Below are 20,369 nucleotides of genomic sequence, written 5' to 3'. Positions count from 1 at the left end.
AGTCATTTTGGACTCACAGCTGTCCATGCAGGCGCAGGTTAATTCTCTGTCCAGGGCGGCTGTCTACCAGCTCCATCTGATACACAGTCTGAGACCCTACCTCCCTGCGGACTGTCTGGCCAGAGTGGTGCATGCTCTGGTTATCTCCCGCTTGGGCTACTACAATGTGTTCTATGTGGGGCTACCTTTGAAGGTGACCTGGAAACTGCAACTAATCCAGAATGCAGCAGCTAGACTGGTGACTGGGAATGGCCGCCGAGACCACATAACACCAGTCTTGAAAGACCCAGATTGGCTCCCAGTACGTTTCTGAGCACAATTCAAAGTGTTGGTGCTGACCTTGAAAGCCCTAAACGGCCTCGGTCCAGTATACCTGAAGGAGCGTCTCCACCCCCATCGTTCAGCCTGGACACTGAGGTCCAGCTCCGAGGGCCTTCTGGCGGTTCCCTCATTGCGAGAAGCAAAGCTACAGGGAACCAGGCAGAGGGCCTTCTCAGTAGTGGCACCCGCCCTGTGGAACGCCCTCCCTTCAGATGTGAAGGAAATAAGCAGCTATCTTATCTTTAAAAGACATCTGAAGGCAGCCCTGTTCAGGGAAGTTTTTAATACTTAATGCTGTATTGTTTTTAACACTTGATTGGGAGCCGCCCAGAGTGGCTGGGGAAACTTAGCCAGATGGGAGGGCTATAATAATAATAATAATAATAATATATTTATATCCCGCCCTCCCCAGCCAAAGCCAGGCCCAGAGCGGCTAACAACAGTAAAAGTAACACAGTTTACATAAATTCACAATCAATTAATAGAAATACATTTGAAAATCAATTCATTCTAAAATCAATTCAGAGTCAAATTAATGGCAACCATTGGGCTAGAGTTCTATGAGGATTACCATGATCTCTGACCCCAGTTTACATAGCACCCTGCTTCCCAACCACACAGCTCTTTTCTTCTGATTTGTGATAAAATTTTCTTGTTTTCTTAAGTACAAAAATTGCTTTGGGATTTTGTTTTTACACTTTTCTCCCTCTTGCAATTGTTAGATATTGGAAATCAATAAAACTACTTATTAAAGAAGAATTGCTTTGTTGAAGGAATCCTACAACTCGGGTAGCCCGATATTCTGTGTTTTTTAAAAATAAAAAATTGAGCCTTTATTTTGAGAACTTACGAAAAAAATAAAATTATTATTATTATTTTATTATTATAAACCCTGATCTCTCGGCTCCATTTCCCGGTCTTTTCCCCCCGAAGCGAATCGCTTCTTATATAAAATGCAACGTCACGCGATAAGAATCGCTGAGTCATCCTAACGGGACGGAGGCTTCTTCTGCCCAGCCAGGAGGGGCGGGGCAGGCCTCGGTCCCAGACAGCCATTGGCTCGCCGCGGAGGGGCAGCCGCCCAATCGCCGTCCCCCTTCGGGGCCTGGGCGGAGCCATCTCCGACCCACCTCCCCCCGCCCGCCCGCAGGGGAGAAACGCAGCGCATGCGCAGGCCAGCTCCCTCCCCCTCCCTCCCCGCGACCGTTGACGCCGCCCGTTTTTCCCGGCATGCCGCGGGGCCGCCTTCCCTTGTGACATGCGCGGTGGAGCGGGCCAAGATGGCGGCTCCCGGCGGCTTCCCGTTCTCCTCAGCAGCGCCGCCGCCGCCGCCTGGCCGCCACCTCCTCCTCCTCTTCCTCGCGCTCCTCTTCCTGGCGGCGGGGCCCGCGCGGGCGGGAAGGAGCCGAGTGAGGGCGCTGAGCGACGGGTCGTGGAGGGACCTCCTGCAGGGAGAGTGGATGGTCGAGTTGTGAGTCGAGGGGAGAGGCTGAGGGGGAAGGGGCGCTCTGTGCATGCTCAGGGGAAAGAGGAACGCCCTTCTCATATCCCTATCCCTGCTATCATTATTATTATTGTTAATGGATTAAATAAATCTTCCTTGCCAAATTATTTTCATTAGGTTTCAAAAAAAATTATCAATTCGTTTTTATTATACATATATATATGTATAGTGTGTGTGTGTGTGTGTGTGTGTGTATGTGTGTGTGTATATATATATATATATATATATATATATATATATATATAAAAATAATAGTATAGTATAGTGTGTGTATATGTGTATATATATATATATATATATATAGTATATATATAGAGAGAGAGAGTATATATATAATTTATATATATAGTTTATATAATTGTAATATGTGTGTGTGTGTGTGTGTATATATATATATATATGCTTTCGTAGATTTTCACGGGTACAGGAATGCAGGTTTTGGTGTCTTCGGGTGTCTTCCCGTGTAAGAGTTGGGGTGTCTAGGCGACGTTTCGACGAGGTCTCACTCGTCATCTTCAGGCTGGTGCTTACGGCTTCTTGTTACTGGAACAGAGCAGGATCTCAGTGTTTGAGTTCCTATAAATACTGTTGAGGGGGTGTGGTGTATTCTGGGCAGAGAGGAAGTTCCCAGGATAGTGTGACTTTTCTTCTTTTGTTCCTTAATTACTTGAGGGATATCTTGAGTGATTTCTTGAGTGATATTCTGAGTACCACTTAGGAGGGTCATTAAGAGTGGATTAGTTGCTAAAGCTTTCGTGTCTTGACCTCTTGAGCTTGTGAAGAGTTTTTCTGAGAAGATGGCTGTACTGCACTTAGTTGTGCTCTGGCTTGGCTTCGTGTATAGGGGCGAGCTGTGGTTTTGTGCCCTGTGCCAGTCAGATCTGTGTAGGGATTGCAGGGGGGTGTAGCATCCGGAGGTGCCACTATGGTTTGGCTACTGGATGGTGTCTGTAATTTATCTGTGGAGAGGGTCTGGGTTTGGGTCTGGTGTGGTTGATTGGTGATGGCGTTCTGTGTGCCTCTGGTTCTGGTGTCGGTATTTGTGGGGAGGGCTAATTTCCAGATGTCTGGCAGGCGGGACGTGTCGTCACGCTTGTTCATGTTGTGAGGGTGTTTCTCTATCTCGATGGCTTCCATGATTATTCTCTTGTGGTGATGTTCCATGTTAAAGAGCAATTTGGAATCTGCAAAATTAATTTCGTGTCCTGTTTCTTTCATGTGTTGGAAAAGAGAGGAAGTTTTTTCTTCTTTTTTGACGGCATTCTTGTGTTCTGCGATACGTGCATTTATTCGTCTGTTTGTTTGTCCAATGTACGTGGCTGGGCAGACTTTGCAGGGTATTTCATAGACATATATATATATATATATGTAGGTTTTGGTGTCTTCGGGTGTCTTCCCGTGTAAGAGTTGGGGTGTCTAGGCGACGTTTCGACGAGGTCTCACTCGTCATCTTCAGGCTGGTGCTTTCGGCTTCTTGTTACTGGAACAGAGCAGGATCTCAGTGTTTGAGTTCCTATAAATACTGTTGAGGGGGTGTGGTGTATAGCCTCCAACGTTCTGGGCAGAGAGGAAGTTCCCAGGTTAGTGTGCCTTTTCTTCTTTTGTTCCTTAATTACTTGAGGGATATCTTGAGTGATTTCTTGAGTGAATTCTGAGTACCACTTAGGTGGGTCATTAAGTGTGGATTAGTTGCTAAAGCTTTCGTGTCTTGACCTCTTGAGCTTGTGAAGAGTTTTTCTGAGAAGATGGCTGTACTGCACTTAGTTGTGCTCTGGCTTGGCTTCGTGTATAGGGGCGAGCTGTGGTTTTGTGCCCTGTGCCAGCCAGATCTGTGTAGGGATTGCAGGGGGGTGCAGCATCCGGAGGTGCCACTATGGTTTGGCTACTGGATGGTGTCTGTAATTTATCTGTGGAGAGGGTCTGGGTTTGGGTCTGGTGTGGTTGATTGGTGATGGCGTTCTGTGTGCCTCTGGTTCTGGTGTCGGTATTTGTGGGGAGGGCTAATTTCCAGATGTCTGGCAGGCGGGACGTGTCGTCACGCTTGTTCATGTTGTGAGGGTGTTTCTCTATCTCGATGGCTTCCATGATTATTCTCTTGTGGTGATGTTCCATGTTAAAGAGCAATTTGGAATCTGCAAAATTAATTTCGTGTCCTGTTTCTTTCATGTGTTGGAAAAGAGAGGAAGTTTTTTCTTCTTTTTTGACGGCATTCTTGTGTTCTGCGATACGTGCATTTATTCGTCTGTTTGTTTGTCCAATGTACGTGGCTGGGCAGACTTTGCAGGGTATTTCATAGACCCCTTGGTTTTCCAACTGGATTTTATCTTTGGGGTTTCTGAGGATATTGGCTATTTTTTGGTTGGTGCAAAAGGCTGTTTTGATATTGTGTTTATGGAGGATTTTGCTAATTTTATCTGTAGTGCCCTTGATATAAGGAAGGAGGGCCATGCCATTGTTTTCTTCTGTGTCTTGGTTTTTGGGGGGTGTTTCTTTTTGGATTAGCTTCGTAACCCTGTTTTGCTGGTATCCATTGGCGATTAACACATTTGAGAGATTCTGTAACTCAGTTGTCAAGTGGTCTTTGTCAGCCAGGCGTTTGGTTCTGGAGATGAGAGTCTTGGCTACGGAGTTTATTTGTGCAGGGTGGTGGTGTGATTGTGCATGTAAGTAGCGGTTGGTGTGTGTTTTTTTCCGGTAGATAGTGTGTCCTAGGGAGCCATCAGGTTTTTTGTAGATTAGGACGTCAAGGAAGGGAAGTTGGTTGTTGGCTTCTATTTCCATAGTGAATTGTATTTTGGGGTGTAGGCTGTTGAGATATGTGAGGAAGCTATCTAGTTTTTCTTTCCCGTGTGGCCAAATTACAAAGGTGTCGTCAACATATCTGAGCCAAAGTTTGGGTTTGTGTGCAATCCCTACACAGATCTGGCTGGCACAGGGCACAAAACCACAGCTCGCCCCTATACACGAAGCCAAGCCAGAGCACAACTAAGTGCAGTACAGCCATCTTCTCAGAAAAACTCTTCACAAGCTCAAGAGGTCAAGACACGAAAGCTTTAGCAACTAATCCACACTTAATGACCCACCTAAGTGGTACTCAGAATTCACTCAAGAAATCACTCAAGATATCCCTCAAGTAATTAAGGAACAAAAGAAGAAAAGGCACACTAACCTGGGAACTTCCTCTCTGCCCAGAACGTTGGAGGCTATACACCACACCCCCTCAACAGTATTTATAGGAACTCAAACACTGAGATCCTGCTCTGTTCCAGTAACAAGAAGCCGAAAGCACCAGCCTGAAGATGACGAGTGAGACCTCGTCGAAACGTCGCCTAGACACCCCAACTCTTACACGGGAAGACACCCGAAGACACCAAAACCTACATTCCTGTACCCGTGAAAATCTACGAAAGCAAATATCTCACCTCTACGGGGAGGAAACCTTCCAGCTGACAAGAACCTACGAGAAACTAGAAATCCGAAGAGCCACCATCTTATGTGATCTCTTGTTCCTACGCAACTGCCGAGACAACAACTTAATTCCCACATGCTTCCAACTTAAATTCCACTCTAAAACCCCAGCTACCGAAAGGATCCTGAAACGAACTGAACTATCCCTAATCAGAAACGAAATACATAAGAAAAGATACCTACTAAACCAAACCAACAAAGATCTGCTCACTCTTCACCTCAAACTCTGTAACAAAATCCACCCTGCACTCTGGGACAAATGCAAACAACTAGCCGTCTGGAGAGCTGAAACTGAGACCTCACATAAGACAGACAGACACACCAACAAACTCCACAAACTAGAGAAACGCCAGAAGCCCAGCCACCCTCCACAACAACCCATGAAACAAACAGTACATAACATATCAGACAGGATCCTCACCTCAACTGAAACCAAAGTACTCTCCAAAGGTTTCAACTTTGCAGTCGCCCCGAGACGCATCCCCACGGAAAACATCATATGCGGAGTCGAAGCTAGCCTAACCAAAATCAACCCAGATGAAGCCAATAAAATCAGACTTGAAGTCACCAACATCCTCTGCTCCAGCAAACCACCCAGAAGCAATTTACACAAAGAAGAACAGAAAGCACTCACCAACCTGAGGAAAGACAACAACATAATCATTCTCCCAGCAGACAAAGGTAATGCCACTGTTGTGATGAACACATCGGACTACCAAGCAAAACTATCAAATCTACTCCAAGACCCTACCTACCAACCTATAAAAACAGATCCCACCACCTATCTGGAAAAAACCACCAAATCCAAAATAAAAGCCTCTCCTATCAGTGAAGAAATCCAGCTAAGAATCATCCCCAGAGAAAAATCATCCAGATGCCCCAAACTCTACGGTCTCCCCAAGATACACAAAGAAGGAACACCACTCAGACCAATAGTCAGCTCCATAGGCTCACCTCTACAAAATCTCGCTAAATTTCTCGCTAAGCAACTTCAGCCCTATGCAGAATCCATCGCTTCACACGTTACTAACTCCTTCCAGTTCATAGAAACAATAAAGAAGCAAAACCTACATCCCGATGACCTACTTGTGAGCTTCGATGTTGTATCTCTCTTCACACAAGTGCCCATCAATGAAGCCTTGACAGCCATTCAAAACAAATACAATCCCCCCGAATACATCCTGGACCTGACCAACCACTGCCTAACCAACACGTACTTCATCCACAATGGACAAAGATACAAACAGATAGAAGGAGCACCTATGGGATCACCCCTCTCACCGGTCATCGCAAATTTGTACATGGAACACTTTGAAACCAATGCTTTAGACAAGTCAGAACACAAACCCAAACTTTGGCTCAGATATGTTGACGACACCTTTGTAATTTGGCCACACGGGAAAGAAAAACTAGATAGCTTCCTCACATATCTCAACAGCCTACACCCCAAAATACAATTCACTATGGAAATAGAAGCCAACAACCAACTTCCCTTCCTTGACGTCCTAATCTACAAAAAACCTGATGGCTCCCTAGGACACACTATCTACCGGAAAAAAACACACACCAACCGCTACTTACATGCACAATCACACCACCACCCTGCACAAATAAACTCCGTAGCCAAGACTCTCATCTCCAGAACCAAACGCCTGGCTGACAAAGACCACTTGACAACTGAGTTACAGAATCTCTCAAATGTGTTAATCGCCAATGGATACCAGCAAAACAGGGTTACGAAGCTAATCCAAAAAGAAACACCCCCCAAAAACCAAGACACAGAAGAAAACAATGGCATGGCCCTCCTTCCTTATATCAAGGGCACTACAGATAAAATTAGCAAAATCCTCCATAAACACAATATCAAAACAGCCTTTTGCACCAACCAAAAAATAGCCAATATCCTCAGAAACCCCAAAGATAAAATCCAGTTGGAAAACCAAGGGGTCTATGAAATACCCTGCAAAGTCTGCCCAGCCACGTACATTGGACAAACAAACAGACGAATAAATGCACGTATCGCAGAACACAAGAATGCCGTCAAAAAAGAAGAAAAAACTTCCTCTCTTTTCCAACACATGAAAGAAACAGGACACGAAATTAATTTTGCAGATTCCAAATTGCTCTTTAACATGGAACATCACCACAAGAGAATAATCATGGAAGCCATCGAGATAGAGAAACACCCTCACAACATGAACAAGCGTGACGACACGTCCCGCCTGCCAGACATCTGGAAATTAGCCCTCCCCACAAATACCGACACCAGAACCAGAGGCACACAGAACGCCATCACCAATCAACCACACCAGACCCAAACCCAGACCCTCTCCACAGATAAATTACAGACACCATCCAGTAGCCAAACCATAGTGGCACCTCCGGATGCTGCACCCCCCTGCAATCCCTACACAGATCTGGCTGGCACAGGGCACAAAACCACAGCTCGCCCCTATACACGAAGCCAAGCCAGAGCACAACTAAGTGCAGTACAGCCATCTTCTCAGAAAAACTCTTCACAAGCTCAAGAGGTCAAGACACGAAAGCTTTAGCAACTAATCCACACTTAATGACCCACCTAAGTGGTACTCAGAATTCACTCAAGAAATCACTCAAGATATCCCTCAAGTAATTAAGGAACAAAAGAAGAAAAGGCACACTAACCTGGGAACTTCCTCTCTGCCCAGAACGTTGGAGGCTATACACCACACCCCCTCAACAGTATTTATAGGAACTCAAACACTGAGATCCTGCTCTGTTCCAGTAACAAGAAGCCGAAAGCACCAGCCTGAAGATGACGAGTGAGACCTCGTCGAAACGTCGCCTAGACACCCCAACTCTTACACGGGAAGACACCCGAAGACACCAAAACCTACATTCCTGTACCCGTGAAAATCTACGAAAGCAAATATATATATATATATATATATATATATATATATATATATATACACACATGCACATAATTTTTCAAAAAAATTGTAAATTATTATATATATAATAATAATATATATATATATACAGTAGTACCTCGGGTTACATACGCTTCAGGTTACAGACTCTTCTAACCCAGAAATAGTACCTCGGGTTAAGAACTTTGCTTCAGGATGAGAACAGAAATCGCGTGGCCCCATTAGCTAAAGTGGTGCTTCAGGTTAAGAACAGTGTGTGTGTGTGTGTGTGTGTGTGTGTGTGTGTGTGTATAAATAATATTTTTATTTTCCATTTAATTATATACATTCACATCATCATATGATCCACTTTACCGCCCTGGCTCTTTAGAGCCTATTGACTTCCTTCCTTCCTTCTCTCCCACCTCATGGCTATCAAAATTCACCTTTATATCACAGCATTTTGCATGTTTTCCAATTCTAATTGCACTCATTACAAAGTTACTCAAAATTTAAATAAATACAGAAAGGTACTTGAAAGATTATTGCAAGCAATTGACATCCCTAGCAGGGTTGTCTGAAGACTCGTGATGAGAAATTTTCTACCTTTCTATAACTATTTGCAAATTTATTTATTTGGTTTTTCAGATTAAAAGTTTAGAGTCACATATCCAACATAAAAACAAGATTCCAAAGACTCCCCTGGACTTCTCTCCTCCTCCCCTTTGTGGGTCCTGATTATTTCCCCTTGTATCTTTTACGATAATCCATATCTTTTTTTCTCTCCATTGCGTCCAAAATTCAGCATTAAACCACAAGTGTTATTCCAATCCTACTAACGATAGTTTTCTGAATTTTTAACAAATTACAATAGATTGGATACAATTCCCCCCGTTAAGTTGACTTCCTTCCTGCTCTCCACCATTGTGTTGTTCTCCTTCTGGCCTATTTATAAAGTTCCCCCATGGCTCCTCATCCAACACAGGGCGTTTTGCAGCATGGAAACACAGGAAGGGATACTAGCAGGAAACACTAATCCCTAAAGGAGAGAGAAGAGCTTGTCTGTGACTAGATGGCTTGTCCCTCTTAGGCTCCTTGGAAGCACCTTCACTTCTCTTTCTGAGGCACAGCTGCACCATGAGGAGGCAGAAAAAACCACTGCAACAGGGCAAAACTCTTAACATGGTAGTTGACACGCAACAAGCACACGAGCCACTTCCTCAAATGCGCAAAGATTGCAAAAGTTGCAAAGAGTTTTCAGCGAGTTACTAAAACAGCTTTGCCCTTTTTAAAATCTGCACTTGTCCAGCAGTTACTTTGGTTGATTTTATGATGTTTTTATTTATTTATAGATCTACTTGATTTCTATAGCTCCCTTCGTCTAAGGAGCGCAGGGTGGTTTGTAGTATGAAAGCATAAAAATACGTAACATGTTAACAAGCAGAGCAATACCCCCCTCTCCAGGGTTTAAAAGGCCACAAATTGTTTAAGTAGCCGAAGACCAGGGAGGAGAAGAATGTTTTTGCCTTGTCACCTGAAGGTCATCAGGCGACTTACCTTAAAGAAAAATACATAAGCAAACATAGTGACATAGGAGGGGGAACTGACAGCCTGCTGTTGCACAACTTAGAGCATTTTTGAACAACTTTGTTCTTGCTGCTAGAGCCAGATGTGAACCAAGGAAACACCACCCTCCCCCCTTACTTTGTTATATGCACACTTTCACTGTTCATTACCCTTAATTATAAAGCCAGGCTTCAGTGATATAATCAGCATATTAAAAAATTGTCCAGTAGCACCTTAGAGACCAACTGAGAAATCTCTATGTGGGACAAGAAGCTACAGTTAGAACTGGATATGGAACAACTGATTGGTTCAAAATTGGGAAAGGAGTACGACAAGGCTGTATATTGTCTCCCTGCTTATTTAACTTATATGCAGAATTCATCATGCAAAAGGCTGGGCTGGATGAATCCCAAGCCGGAATTAAGATTGCCGGAAGAAATATCAAAAACCTCAGTTATGCAGATGACACAACATTGATGGCAGAAAGTGTGGAGGAATTAAAGAACCTTTTAATGAGGGTGAAAGAGGAGAGCGCAAAATATGGTGTGAAGCTCAACATCAAAAAAACGAAGATCATGGCCACTGGGCCCATCACCTCCTGGCAAATAGAAGGGGAAGAAATGGAGGCAGTGACAGATTTTACTTTCTTGAGCTCCATGATCACTGCAGATGGTGACAGCAGTCACGAAATTAAAAGACGCCTGCTTCTTGGGAGAAAAGCAATGACAAACCTAGACAGCATCTTAAAAAGCAGAGACATCACCTTGCCAACAAAGGTCCATGTAGTTCAAGCTATGGTTTTCCCAGTAGTGATGTATGGAAGTGAGAGCTGGACCATAAAGAAGGCTGATCGCCGAAGAATGGATGCTTTTGAATTCTGGTGCTGGAGGAGACTCTTGAGAGTCCCATGGACTGCAAGAAGATCAAACCTCTCCATTCTGGAGGAAATCAACCCTGAGTGCTCACTGGAAGGACAGATCCTGAAGCTGAGGTTCCAATATTTTGGCCACCTCATGAGAAGAGAAGACTCCCTGGAAAAGACCCTGATGTTGGGAAAGATGGAGGGCACAAGGAGAAGGGGACGACAGAGGACGAGATGGTGGGACAGTGTTCTCGAAGCTACGGACGTAAGTTTGACCAAACTGCAGGAGGCAGTGGAAGACAGGAGTGCCTGGCGTCCTCTGGTCCAGGGGGTCACGAAGAGTCGGACACGACTAAACAACAACAAGGTGCTACTGGGCAATATTTTAATTTTTGTATTTATTTGGACTGCTTCAAGACCAACATAGATACCTACCTGAATCTAGAATAATGAGCATATGCAGCTGCATTACATTGCTAAGAGGAGAATCTGGTGTTCCACCCAGAGTTGTCAGCTCTGGAGAGCAGTAGCTCTGCAGAATTGTAGGCAGGACAAGGTCATTTGCAGCCTGAGGTCCTTTTAGCTGGAGACACCAAAAGCTGAGTCAGGGAATGTTGGCTTTGCTGTCTCCTCTCTCCTCAGCTGTGAACTCATCTCATTGTCTAAGGATAGGTTCTGAGGCCTTGCAAGCCCCCCCCCCCCTGCTCCGGGTTCTTTCCTGTGAGCCCTTATTGGGAGAGTGCAGAGCGGGAAGTATTTGCCTCCCAAAGGAGAGCCGCTGGATCATGTCACTGGCAGTGGACCATTCAGGAGGCTGACTCCAAATCCTTTCTTAACCATGAACTCATAAAACAATATTGAACAAAAGAGCATATCTTGCATTGTGAGCGGCTGCGATACATTTTTTTGTAAGCAGTTTTCTCTTCAGTTGTGCTTTTAGCACTCTATAGACATGGCATGGATGGTGAATATGTTTCAGGGAACCGGATCTTAAAAATATATTATAAAAGGTGATGGTTTTGTGGAAAGGAAACTTTCCAGAAAAGTGGTGTAAATCTACATAATCATTAGCAGGGCAAAAGAGGGATTTGTGTTTTCTCGTGCAGTAGTTGCTTACATAAGTTTTCTTTTCTAGTTATGCTCCTTGGTGCCCTGCCTGTCAGAACTTACAGCCAGAATGGGAGAGCTTTGCTGAATGGGGGGAGGATCTCGAAATTAACATTGCAAAAGTGGATGTGACAGAGCAGCCAGGTAAGGTTTACTTCTGTCATAGGGGAAATAGTTTATATGTTTGTAATTCATTCTCTTATTAAAGCATTCACCTTGTAGGTGAAAAGAAATTGCACACAGGTGAGTGAGGTGCTCTGACCTCCTCTGTCTCAACACAGAAACCAAATCCATCCTCTGTGCCGCCACAGTAATACAATGGACTTCTGGGGGCAGGATAATTATTATTATTATTATTATTATTATTATTATTATTATTATTATTATTTAATTATTATTATTATTTTATTATTTATACCCTGCCCATCTGGCTGGGTTTCCCCAGCCACTCTGGGCTTACAGAACATATAAAGCATAGTAAAACATCAAGCATTAAAAACTTCCCGAAACAGGGCTGCCTTTAGATGTCTTCTAAAAGTTCTGTAGTTCTTTATCTCCTTGACATCTGAAGGGAGACCCCTGCACGTTACACAGGACTTCAAGGCCCTCAGTCCATGAGAGGCTAGTTAGTAACTTTTGAGAGTTCATTTACAAGGATGTTCTAACTTGTTCAGATACAGTAGTTGCATTAGAGCAGATGCATGTACCACACATCTGTGTGGATTAGGCTAAATCAGGCATAGGCACACTCCGGCCCTCCAGATGTTTGGGACTACAATTCCCATCATCCCTGACCACTGATCCTGTTAGCTAGGGATGATGGGAATTGTAGTCCCAAACCTCTGGAGGGCCAGAATTTGCCTGTGTCTGGGCTAAGTAGCAAGACATTTGCAAAGGAGAGCATGCATAAAACTGAAGTAATTATAGTTAAATGGCCTGCTCCATAAATATTAACATGGATAACACCGTACACCACCTTTTAAAAATATTTTTAAAATTAATTTTCACAATTAAACATTATCATCACATCATCATAAAAGAATAAACCACACAAAATAAAAAATAGAAAATAAAACATTTTCACACCATAATAAATTCATATTTTGGGATTTCTTAGATCCCTCGACTTCCCTCCACTCCCTCCCCTGGTTCTTTTGTGTTATCTTAATTTATACATGTCAATGATTTCCTTACCTTTAATTGTTTCTGAATTTAAACATTCTCTTACAAGTGTTTTTTAAAAACCTGCTACTGTATTAATTAACAGTACACCACCTGAATTATGTCCTTCTAGCATGCATGCATGTGTGTTGCTGCTGCAAAAATTTTCAAGTCACTATTCAAGACGAATAGCTTTTGTAGAGCAAGGCCTGTCTGTTTGGGGTCCGAGTACTGATCATATGTTACGTGGGGTTGGAGAGTTGATTGCTACATGAGTATCTTATGTGAGCTGTAGAAGGCTTAAGAGTACAGAGTTCAAGGGTTACACAAAATATGTGCAATTTGGGAAAATAAGTCTTAACAAGCCTTTAGCAGCAATACATATTGATAGCAGAGAAAAAACCCTTACTTCTAACAAACTTTTAGCTCTGATTTTCCTTCTGGATCTTTCTGCAGGACTGAGTGGACGGTTTATCATAACAGCACTCCCCACCATCTACCAGTAAGTACTCTAATTAAATGTGACAGGTGTTTTTATTGGGTGTGGTGGGAGTCCTTAGTTCTTCATTCTTCATTCAATCATTGGGGAATAAAGCTGACAACGAGTTCTTGTGTTTGTACCAATGCTCAGCCTTAGTATATGAGTCCAGCAGTCTTCTCCATAGTTTCACATATGTGGAATTTTTGAGTTACTGACAGGACTCTTCTTTTGAGCAGCTGTAAAGACGGTGAATTCAGACGATACCAGGGTCCACGGACTAAAACGGATTTCATCAATTTCATCAGTGACCAGGAGTGGAAGTCCACTGAGCCCATTTCATCATGGTTTGGTCCATCTTCCTTCCTGTAAGTGACAATTAAAGTCTCTTTCTCCTCCCTAATAGGCTTCTGCAAAAATAAATAAATGCAAATGAATGAATTACCTATTAAGATAATTTTTTTTAAAAAAAAACAGTCACCTTGAAAATTGCTTGAGGGTCTTGGTAGACCACTTAATAAACTTACTTATTTCAGCACTGATAGTGTGGTCAAACCAGTATCACCTTGTGGAAATTGCAGGTCAGCCTAGGCCAGGCTGCTTAAAGAGGCTTCTTTAAGCTGCTAACTTTTCCAGCAAAAATTGCCCTTCTCCATAACCATATTATGAAAATCATGTGCTCGAGACTAGGGCCTTTTTCACAGCCTATTTAATCAATCTGGTCTTGGTCAAAAGCCTCTTTTAACTCTGTGTTAGGAGAAGATTGATGGTGGAGCCAAGGAAACCATGTCCAGAGGAGGTTACAGAATGTTAAAAAGTGAATTTTGAGACGAGAAGGATGTTGCAGTTGTGCCACACGCACACTTTCTCTAGCAAACATCCGGCGTCAGAATCCCAAGTATGGCAAAGAAAACATCAGGCATTCAGAACAAAGGTTTCATTAGTGCCCCAACGGGAGTGAACAACACTTGGTGTTTTGTTGCCTTCTTTGATTGCAGAAAAGGCCTTTTGTTTTATCTCTTCTGCTTTTTTTTTTTTTGGCAGGATGAGCAGCATGTCTGCCTTGTTCCAGCTATCTATGTGGATCAGGGTATGTGTGTGTTTCAAATCTCCCTTTGAGCCAAAGACACTTGAGTGTCTACCTTGGTGACCCAGGGGTTGCCAGTATAGCTCCTGTGGGCACAACTGCCACCTTGAGGAGGTCTTCCCCTGCCGCCCATCAAGTCTCTGGGCCATCCTCCCTTTTACTGCCCCCTTGCTTCTGAACCGGTGAGGGAGGTTATCCTTTCTTTCATAGAAAAGTGCATAGACCTGAAGGAGGAAGTTGGAAGAGACACACTCTTTCCCACTTCCTCATTCACCTCTCTGTGCTCAAGAGTAGTTCTGCTGGGTCGGTCTTATACCCAGGTCCCTTGGAAAAGTGCAATTTCTATCTTTCTGGGGGTTTTGTGGGTGGGTTGGGGGAGATGTGATCAGAGGGGGTGGCATTAGCTCAAAAATTCACACACACCAAAGGTTTGGTGACCCTCTGCCCTAACCAGCTTCCTTCTCTTGTAGAACTGCCACAACTATTTCACAGAAAACCTCGGCATCCCAACCTGGGGGTCCTATGCCATTTTTGCATTTGCAACGTTGTTTTCAGGACTCCTTTTGGGGCTTGTAAGTAGATGTTTTCGTATGTCTTGGAAACTTTGAAGGTCACATCTCACATCACACACGAAGCAATAATACCGTGTTAAAACAAAGAATTTTTCTTTTTCAGCTAATGGTATTTCTGGCAGACTGTATTTGCCCTTCCAAAAAGCACAGACCGCTGCAGCACCATTATCAAAGTAAGCCCTATTGCGTGTCTTGTGTTGCAAACTGAGGTTGGATCGCAACTCCTGTCATTCCTGACTAAGGATGATGTGAGTTGTAGTCCCAGAACATCTGGGGATCCAAGCTGAAGAACACCAGCAGAGAGCAAAGACCCAAAAGCTGATGTTCCATAGCCCAGGAAATACTGTGTCCCAGGTAGAAACAGGTAGAAGAAGCAAGCAGGACAGCTTGGAAGCAGGAGACCAAGGGGCAAAGGCAGTGGCTGATCGCATAGCCGAAAGGGATAGCAACTAGGGGGTGCCCCCTGAGCCAGTCAGAAGGGTTAGAGAAGCCAGAAGCTTCTGGACTCAGGCTTACTCACATTCTCAGAGCTGAAGCCAATTCTCATTTGGCAGGCCCAGTCTCCCGTCTCGGAGCACAGTAGCACAAGTTGACAAAGGTGCTCCTGACTGATGAGCTCATCCCAGTTACTGAAAAATAACGTTTCAGAGGTCTAAGCGAAAGAACCTTTCTCTTGACAGTGGCCTTCCTCAAACACACCCCATGCTCCAAATATACAGCATGAAAATCATAGTTACAAAATGGATGTAATAATTGCCACTGGATAATGGCTTGGCTCCTTAGTTGCCCTGTGCAATGGCCAGGGCTGAAATCAGTAGGTGGACATTTGAGGCAAGCAGATTTTGGCTGAGCTGTTGAGAGAAACTGGCTCATAGTTTAGAGCTGTGGGACAAACAGTGGAAGACCAGAGAGAGCCTCAGGAGCTGGTGGGCTGTCCTTCCATGGAAGGAGGTGGACATTCGTTTGTCTGGGACACTAGTTTCACTCTGCCAAGGCTTGTAGAATGGTTTCAAAACTTAAAAAGTGTTCCAAAAACGGAGAGAAAACTACCTCAGTGCTTCTTTTTATGTCTGTGATTAATTTTAGTGCATTTTGCTTAAAGTTGCTGGTAAAAAGACAGATCCATTAATGAAACAGAAATTCCTGGTGTTTATTTGTGGTTTTGAAAAATGGAAGTCCCAGTACTTGGGCAAAGCTCCAAGCTTGGATCCCCCGTAGGCCTGAACAGGTGATCTTTGCCCAGAGGTAAAAATATTTTTTCTTTTCAGAAAAGCCACCGGAGTCTACTCAGCTCTTGCCAAAAGCGGGTGAAGGACTGGAGGAAGATGATCTTTCCGATGCCGAGGTGGAGCCCAGAGAACCACCGAATGCACTGAGGCAGCGTACTGCAAACCCTGTTGCCCGCGCTGGAGCAGAGCAGTCGTAGCTACTAATTCCAGCTGGCTCCCTTTCTGGATTTCCTGAGTTACTACTTGACATTCAAAGGGGAAGGAGAGGGAGTCCTCCTTTTCCTCTCCTTCAAGAGAACAGACATGGAACAGTTTGAAGTGCGGGCGGGGGGGGGGGGCGCAACCACATTTTGATTTAGCCAGTCTTTGATAAAGTTTGATATGTGAAGCAATGGAGGTGGCAGCCTTGGGCTGGGCCGGGCAGTGCAGAAGGGCAAGTTACACATACGGCTTTCTGTCGGTATCCACATGAGTTGTTTCTGATGGCCAGCCTGCAGTGCTGGAGGAAGTTTCCCTGAACTGTCCCCGATGAGGCTTCTCTGTGTACGCATTCCTTCCTCGTCATGCAGAGGCAGTCCGGGAAGAGGAGTCTTCAGACATGCCGTCTGCTCTCCTCCTCCAATGCTAACAAGAGGGTAGTCCTCTCAAAGTAGCTCCGCTCTTCAGAATGCAAAAAAGGAATCTGCAGCTGTGTCTGAAACAGGCCTCTGAAATAAGCAGGGAGATTCGAAGGATGTAGCTAATTTCGCATGCTCAGGAAGGGGCCTGCGTCTCTTGGCCAGCTGCCCCCAGCACAACCACCGAGGGGTGCTGCCAAAGCCGTTTGTCGATGACCTGGGTGGGGTCTGCTGTCCAACTGGGAAGGAGCTCCAAACCCTCTGGGCACCCCAAAAACAGTCCTTTGTCCCCCAGCCTAGTGTAACATTGGTTGTCTTGGCTTGTTAGTTTTGGCCCTCTGCTTGGCCTCTGGGTATTGTTTCTTCCCCCCCTTTATGTGACAGTCCCCCCACCCCCTTGTTCCTCCTGCTTTTATAACCTATGAAGGAGTTGGGAGATGCCGTGTCCCAAACTTTGTTGACTTTGAGTCTAAGGGATGCGAATCATATGCAAGGGGGAAAGGCAGGTTGTGAAGTCAGCTGTTCGGTCACCTTCTAACTTGTTCTTGCAAACTAATACTTGTAAGTCGATTGCAAAATTAAGGATATGAACTCTGGCAGGTTTTTCTGAGGGCTTGGCTCAGTCCTTGGTTTCTCTGCCCAGGTGCCTTTTTTCTATCTCTATCCTCAACTGAAAGTTTATTACTCCTCACAGTATTCTAGAAGAGGCTTTGACTCTTTGGGCAGCTTCCTGTGGCAGCCACAAAGGCCAGTGACACTGTGAATGCCGCTAGCATTTCTATGTCTCTCGCTTCCTCTGCGGCCACTTACTCTTTTTCTACGGCGCACGCCATTCTTCTCTTGAAGGTTTTCCACCTTGGGGCCAACTTGCTTTCTGCCCTTTTAAGTACAGCCTGAGTGTATTCACTTTCTCATTGTTTCCTCACAGAGCAGACTAAGGGCATTTCATGCTCAAGATTTGGCCGCTTTTAGACATCCCAGGCAGTTTTTCGTCATAGGTGTTTCGTTTTATCTAGATGAACACATGAAAGCTCTGTAATCCTCTTTAGTCGGCTTCTAAAAAAACCTGGGGCATCTCTCCCAAATCTTCTGGTGCATGGTGCTTGTAAAGGACCAACGATGTGCTTGGAAAACACTGAGACCGGCTTACAGCCGCTCTGTTTAGCCAGGTCCTGCCTGTCTCTGAAAGTGGGTTGTCATTGCCTCCAACTCCCTTTAGAGCCTTGAACCCAGCACTTGGTCACGGCCTGATCTAAGGTGGGCTGCAACCTCAGTACCACTCAGATAATTGGTGAAATGATTGAGAGCTTGGGTTTCCAAATGTGTGTTTCGGCTGAAGGTGGTCAGTCCCAGGTCAGCCAAGGCTGGTTTTTTAGAGTAATGCTGTTTTTAAACCTTTTAAAGTTTTCAGTAAGTTCCACTGCAAAGTGGGCCTTGGACTGCCCCACTTCCTAGTTGTCTGCCTTGGATCTCCGGCTTCATGCCGTGTTCAAGAAGCCCTCTGCCCCGCTGTTGCTGTTTTCCTTTTGCGTTGTGTTTTCATGCATAAAAAATATTGGAGGGGTGGGGGGAGATAAGGTTTTCAGAGTCAGTTCCTGGTCAGTAAGCAACCCTCTTCCCCACTCCTGTATCCCCTCAGGTATCCAGCCTTGGCCAACCTGGGGCCTTCCGGGTGTTTTGAACTCCCATCATCCCCCGCCAGCACTGCTTTGATGGCAGGGGATGATAAGAGTCCAAAACACTGAGGTGGGCCCCAGGTGGGCCAAGGCTGCCTTTATGTAGCAGTTGGGGGGGAGGCAGATTGAGTCATCAGCAGGTGTGTGCCCATGCGTGCTTCTCCTTTGCCACAGAAGACGGCTCAGTTGCATCCCATAACATTTCTCTGCCTGAACCACAACTTTTGAAGCCCTAGTTGGTGTGGGAGATTTTTTTTTAAAATATATATTTTAAACTGTTGGCACATGGCCCCTGAGAGGGGAAGTGCAAAGAAGGGGGTCATTCCATTTGCAGCCTGCCATTTGCTTGAGGAAGGACATTCCTGGTTTCTGACTTAAACAAACAGTGCTCCTTGAGTGGGACAGGTGCACCCGCCTCCTTTTCCCCCTGGTGCAGTCGTGGCCAAGGCAGCTGACTGAATGCATTCCAGCTCTGAAGAACGAGGGAGCCTTTCCTGATGCGAACAGGCAGCACTCCGAAAGGCGGCTTGCAGAAACTAGGTTTAGGTCAGAGTTACTGCACAAGTGACTTGTGACACGAAAGACTAGTTCATGATCCAAGGCGCAGTAACTGAAGCATGTTTGCTGTTCTCAGTTGTTGAGTGAATGTTGTCTTTGCAGTTGACTAGATGCCTCGGTCCTACCTGGGAAATCGTTTCCAAGTAATAAAATTACAGACATGTAGGAAACTTGTAACTGTACCTTGTGGTCTTTGGGGGCGGCTGCCAGAGTCTCCCTCTGAGGCGTCTCAAATGAACTGGAGCAGCCCTAAAATGGTGTATCTCCCCCTGCCCCAAAACCTAATAATTAACAGTAGACACTTAACCAACATTCCCTGTCCACACTTCCTTTGGACAGCGGGCAATCGAGTCAATTGAAATAAAGCCTGCTGCTCAGTTAAACACTGTCAGAACACAGCTGTTTCTCCATCACACCCCATCTTGGAGGCTCTGTTCTGATCCCAAACTTCTTGCCCAGAGTTTCGTTTTACAGAGGTGACAGCGTGTCTCTCTACTGGTGAGATCACTGTTGGTTGTTTGTATGGCATTTATACTTTTCCTCCAAGGAACATGGTACATGGTTCTCCCCATTTTATTCCCACAGCAACCCTGGGAGTGAGCTTCATGTCTGAGTGGGGATTGGAACCCTGGTCCCTATCAGGTCCTAGTCTGACACTCTCTTAACTGCTGCACCACTCACTTTTGTATGCACGTGTTTGTTTTTGCACATCAGAGGGAACGGGTGGCGCTGTGCTCTAAACCACTGAGCCTCTTGGGCTTGCTGACAGGAAAGTCAGCTTTTTGAATCCACATGACAGGGTGAGCTCCTGTAGCTCTGTCCCAGCTTCTGCCAGCCTAGCAGTTTAAAAGCCCACCAGTGTGACTAGATAAATAGGTACCACTGCAGCAGGAAATTAATCAGCATTTCCGTGCACTCTGGCAATCGTCACAGTGTCCCATTGCTGTGGAAGCTGTTTAGTCCTGCTGGCGACATGACCCGGAAAAGCTGTCTGGACAAACGCCGGCTCCCTCAGCCCGAAGGGCAAGTTGAGCGCTGCACCCCATAGTTGAATTAGACTGGATTTAACAATCCAGGGGTCCATTACCTATTTTTGCACACCTCTCTAAATGAATGACGCAAGTGACTTAAATCCTTGATAAGTTAGGGAACTTCCTGGGTGATGTTCATCCCAGAACATCCTGGAGCTCACGCCTTTTATCATAGAATTGTAGAGTTGGAAGGGATCCTAAGGGTCATCTAGTCCAACCCCGTGTGTCGCCCACTCTGATT

At 45.0% G+C, this 20,369-nt stretch overlaps 1 protein-coding gene across 2 annotated transcripts; it reads left to right on the top strand.

Moving 5' to 3' along the window:
- The first annotated feature begins 1,534 nt into the window (after window positions 1-1,534).
- On the top strand, window positions 1,535-19,267 carry TMX1 (thioredoxin related transmembrane protein 1). Of its 2 annotated transcripts, XR_014528957.1 has the most exons (9): window positions 1,570-1,792; window positions 11,748-11,863; window positions 13,337-13,382; window positions 13,598-13,726; window positions 14,403-14,448; window positions 14,916-15,017; window positions 15,121-15,190; window positions 16,286-18,398; window positions 18,660-19,267. XR_014528957.1 is itself a non-coding variant. In XM_083515931.1 (8 exons), exons 1-8 carry the CDS (start codon window positions 1,602-1,604, stop codon window positions 16,441-16,443), a joined length of 858 nt encoding a protein of 285 aa, XP_083372057.1. In that variant the 5' UTR covers window positions 1,535-1,601; the 3' UTR covers window positions 16,444-19,267. The 2 variants fall into 2 exon arrangements, 1 of the variants encoding a protein (XP_083372057.1); XM_083515931.1 differs by having other exon boundaries at window positions 1,535-1,792; window positions 16,286-19,267.
- The last annotated feature ends 1,102 nt before the right edge of the window (window positions 19,268-20,369 follow it).

This window comes from Podarcis liolepis (assembly GCF_965112155.1).
Source record: "Podarcis liolepis genome assembly, chromosome: 1".
NCBI lineage: Eukaryota > Metazoa > Chordata > Lepidosauria > Squamata > Lacertidae > Podarcis > Podarcis liolepis.
Note: the sequence above shows the minus strand (reverse complement) of the source record. Positions and strands in the feature narration are given on the sequence as shown.

Excerpts from the sequence above, each read along its gene's own strand:
- TMX1 (XM_083515931.1), top strand. The coding sequence starts at position 1,602 with ATGGCGGCTCCCGGCGGCTTCCCGTTCTCCTCAGCAGCGCCGCCGCCG. Across the intron at positions 1,793-11,747 it reads GGAGAGTGGATGGTCGAGTT|TTATGCTCCTTGGTGCCCTG; the intron begins GTGAGTCGAGGG and ends TTTCTTTTCTAG. Across the intron at positions 13,727-14,402 it reads TTTGGTCCATCTTCCTTCCT|GATGAGCAGCATGTCTGCCT; the intron begins GTAAGTGACAAT and ends TTTTTTTGGCAG.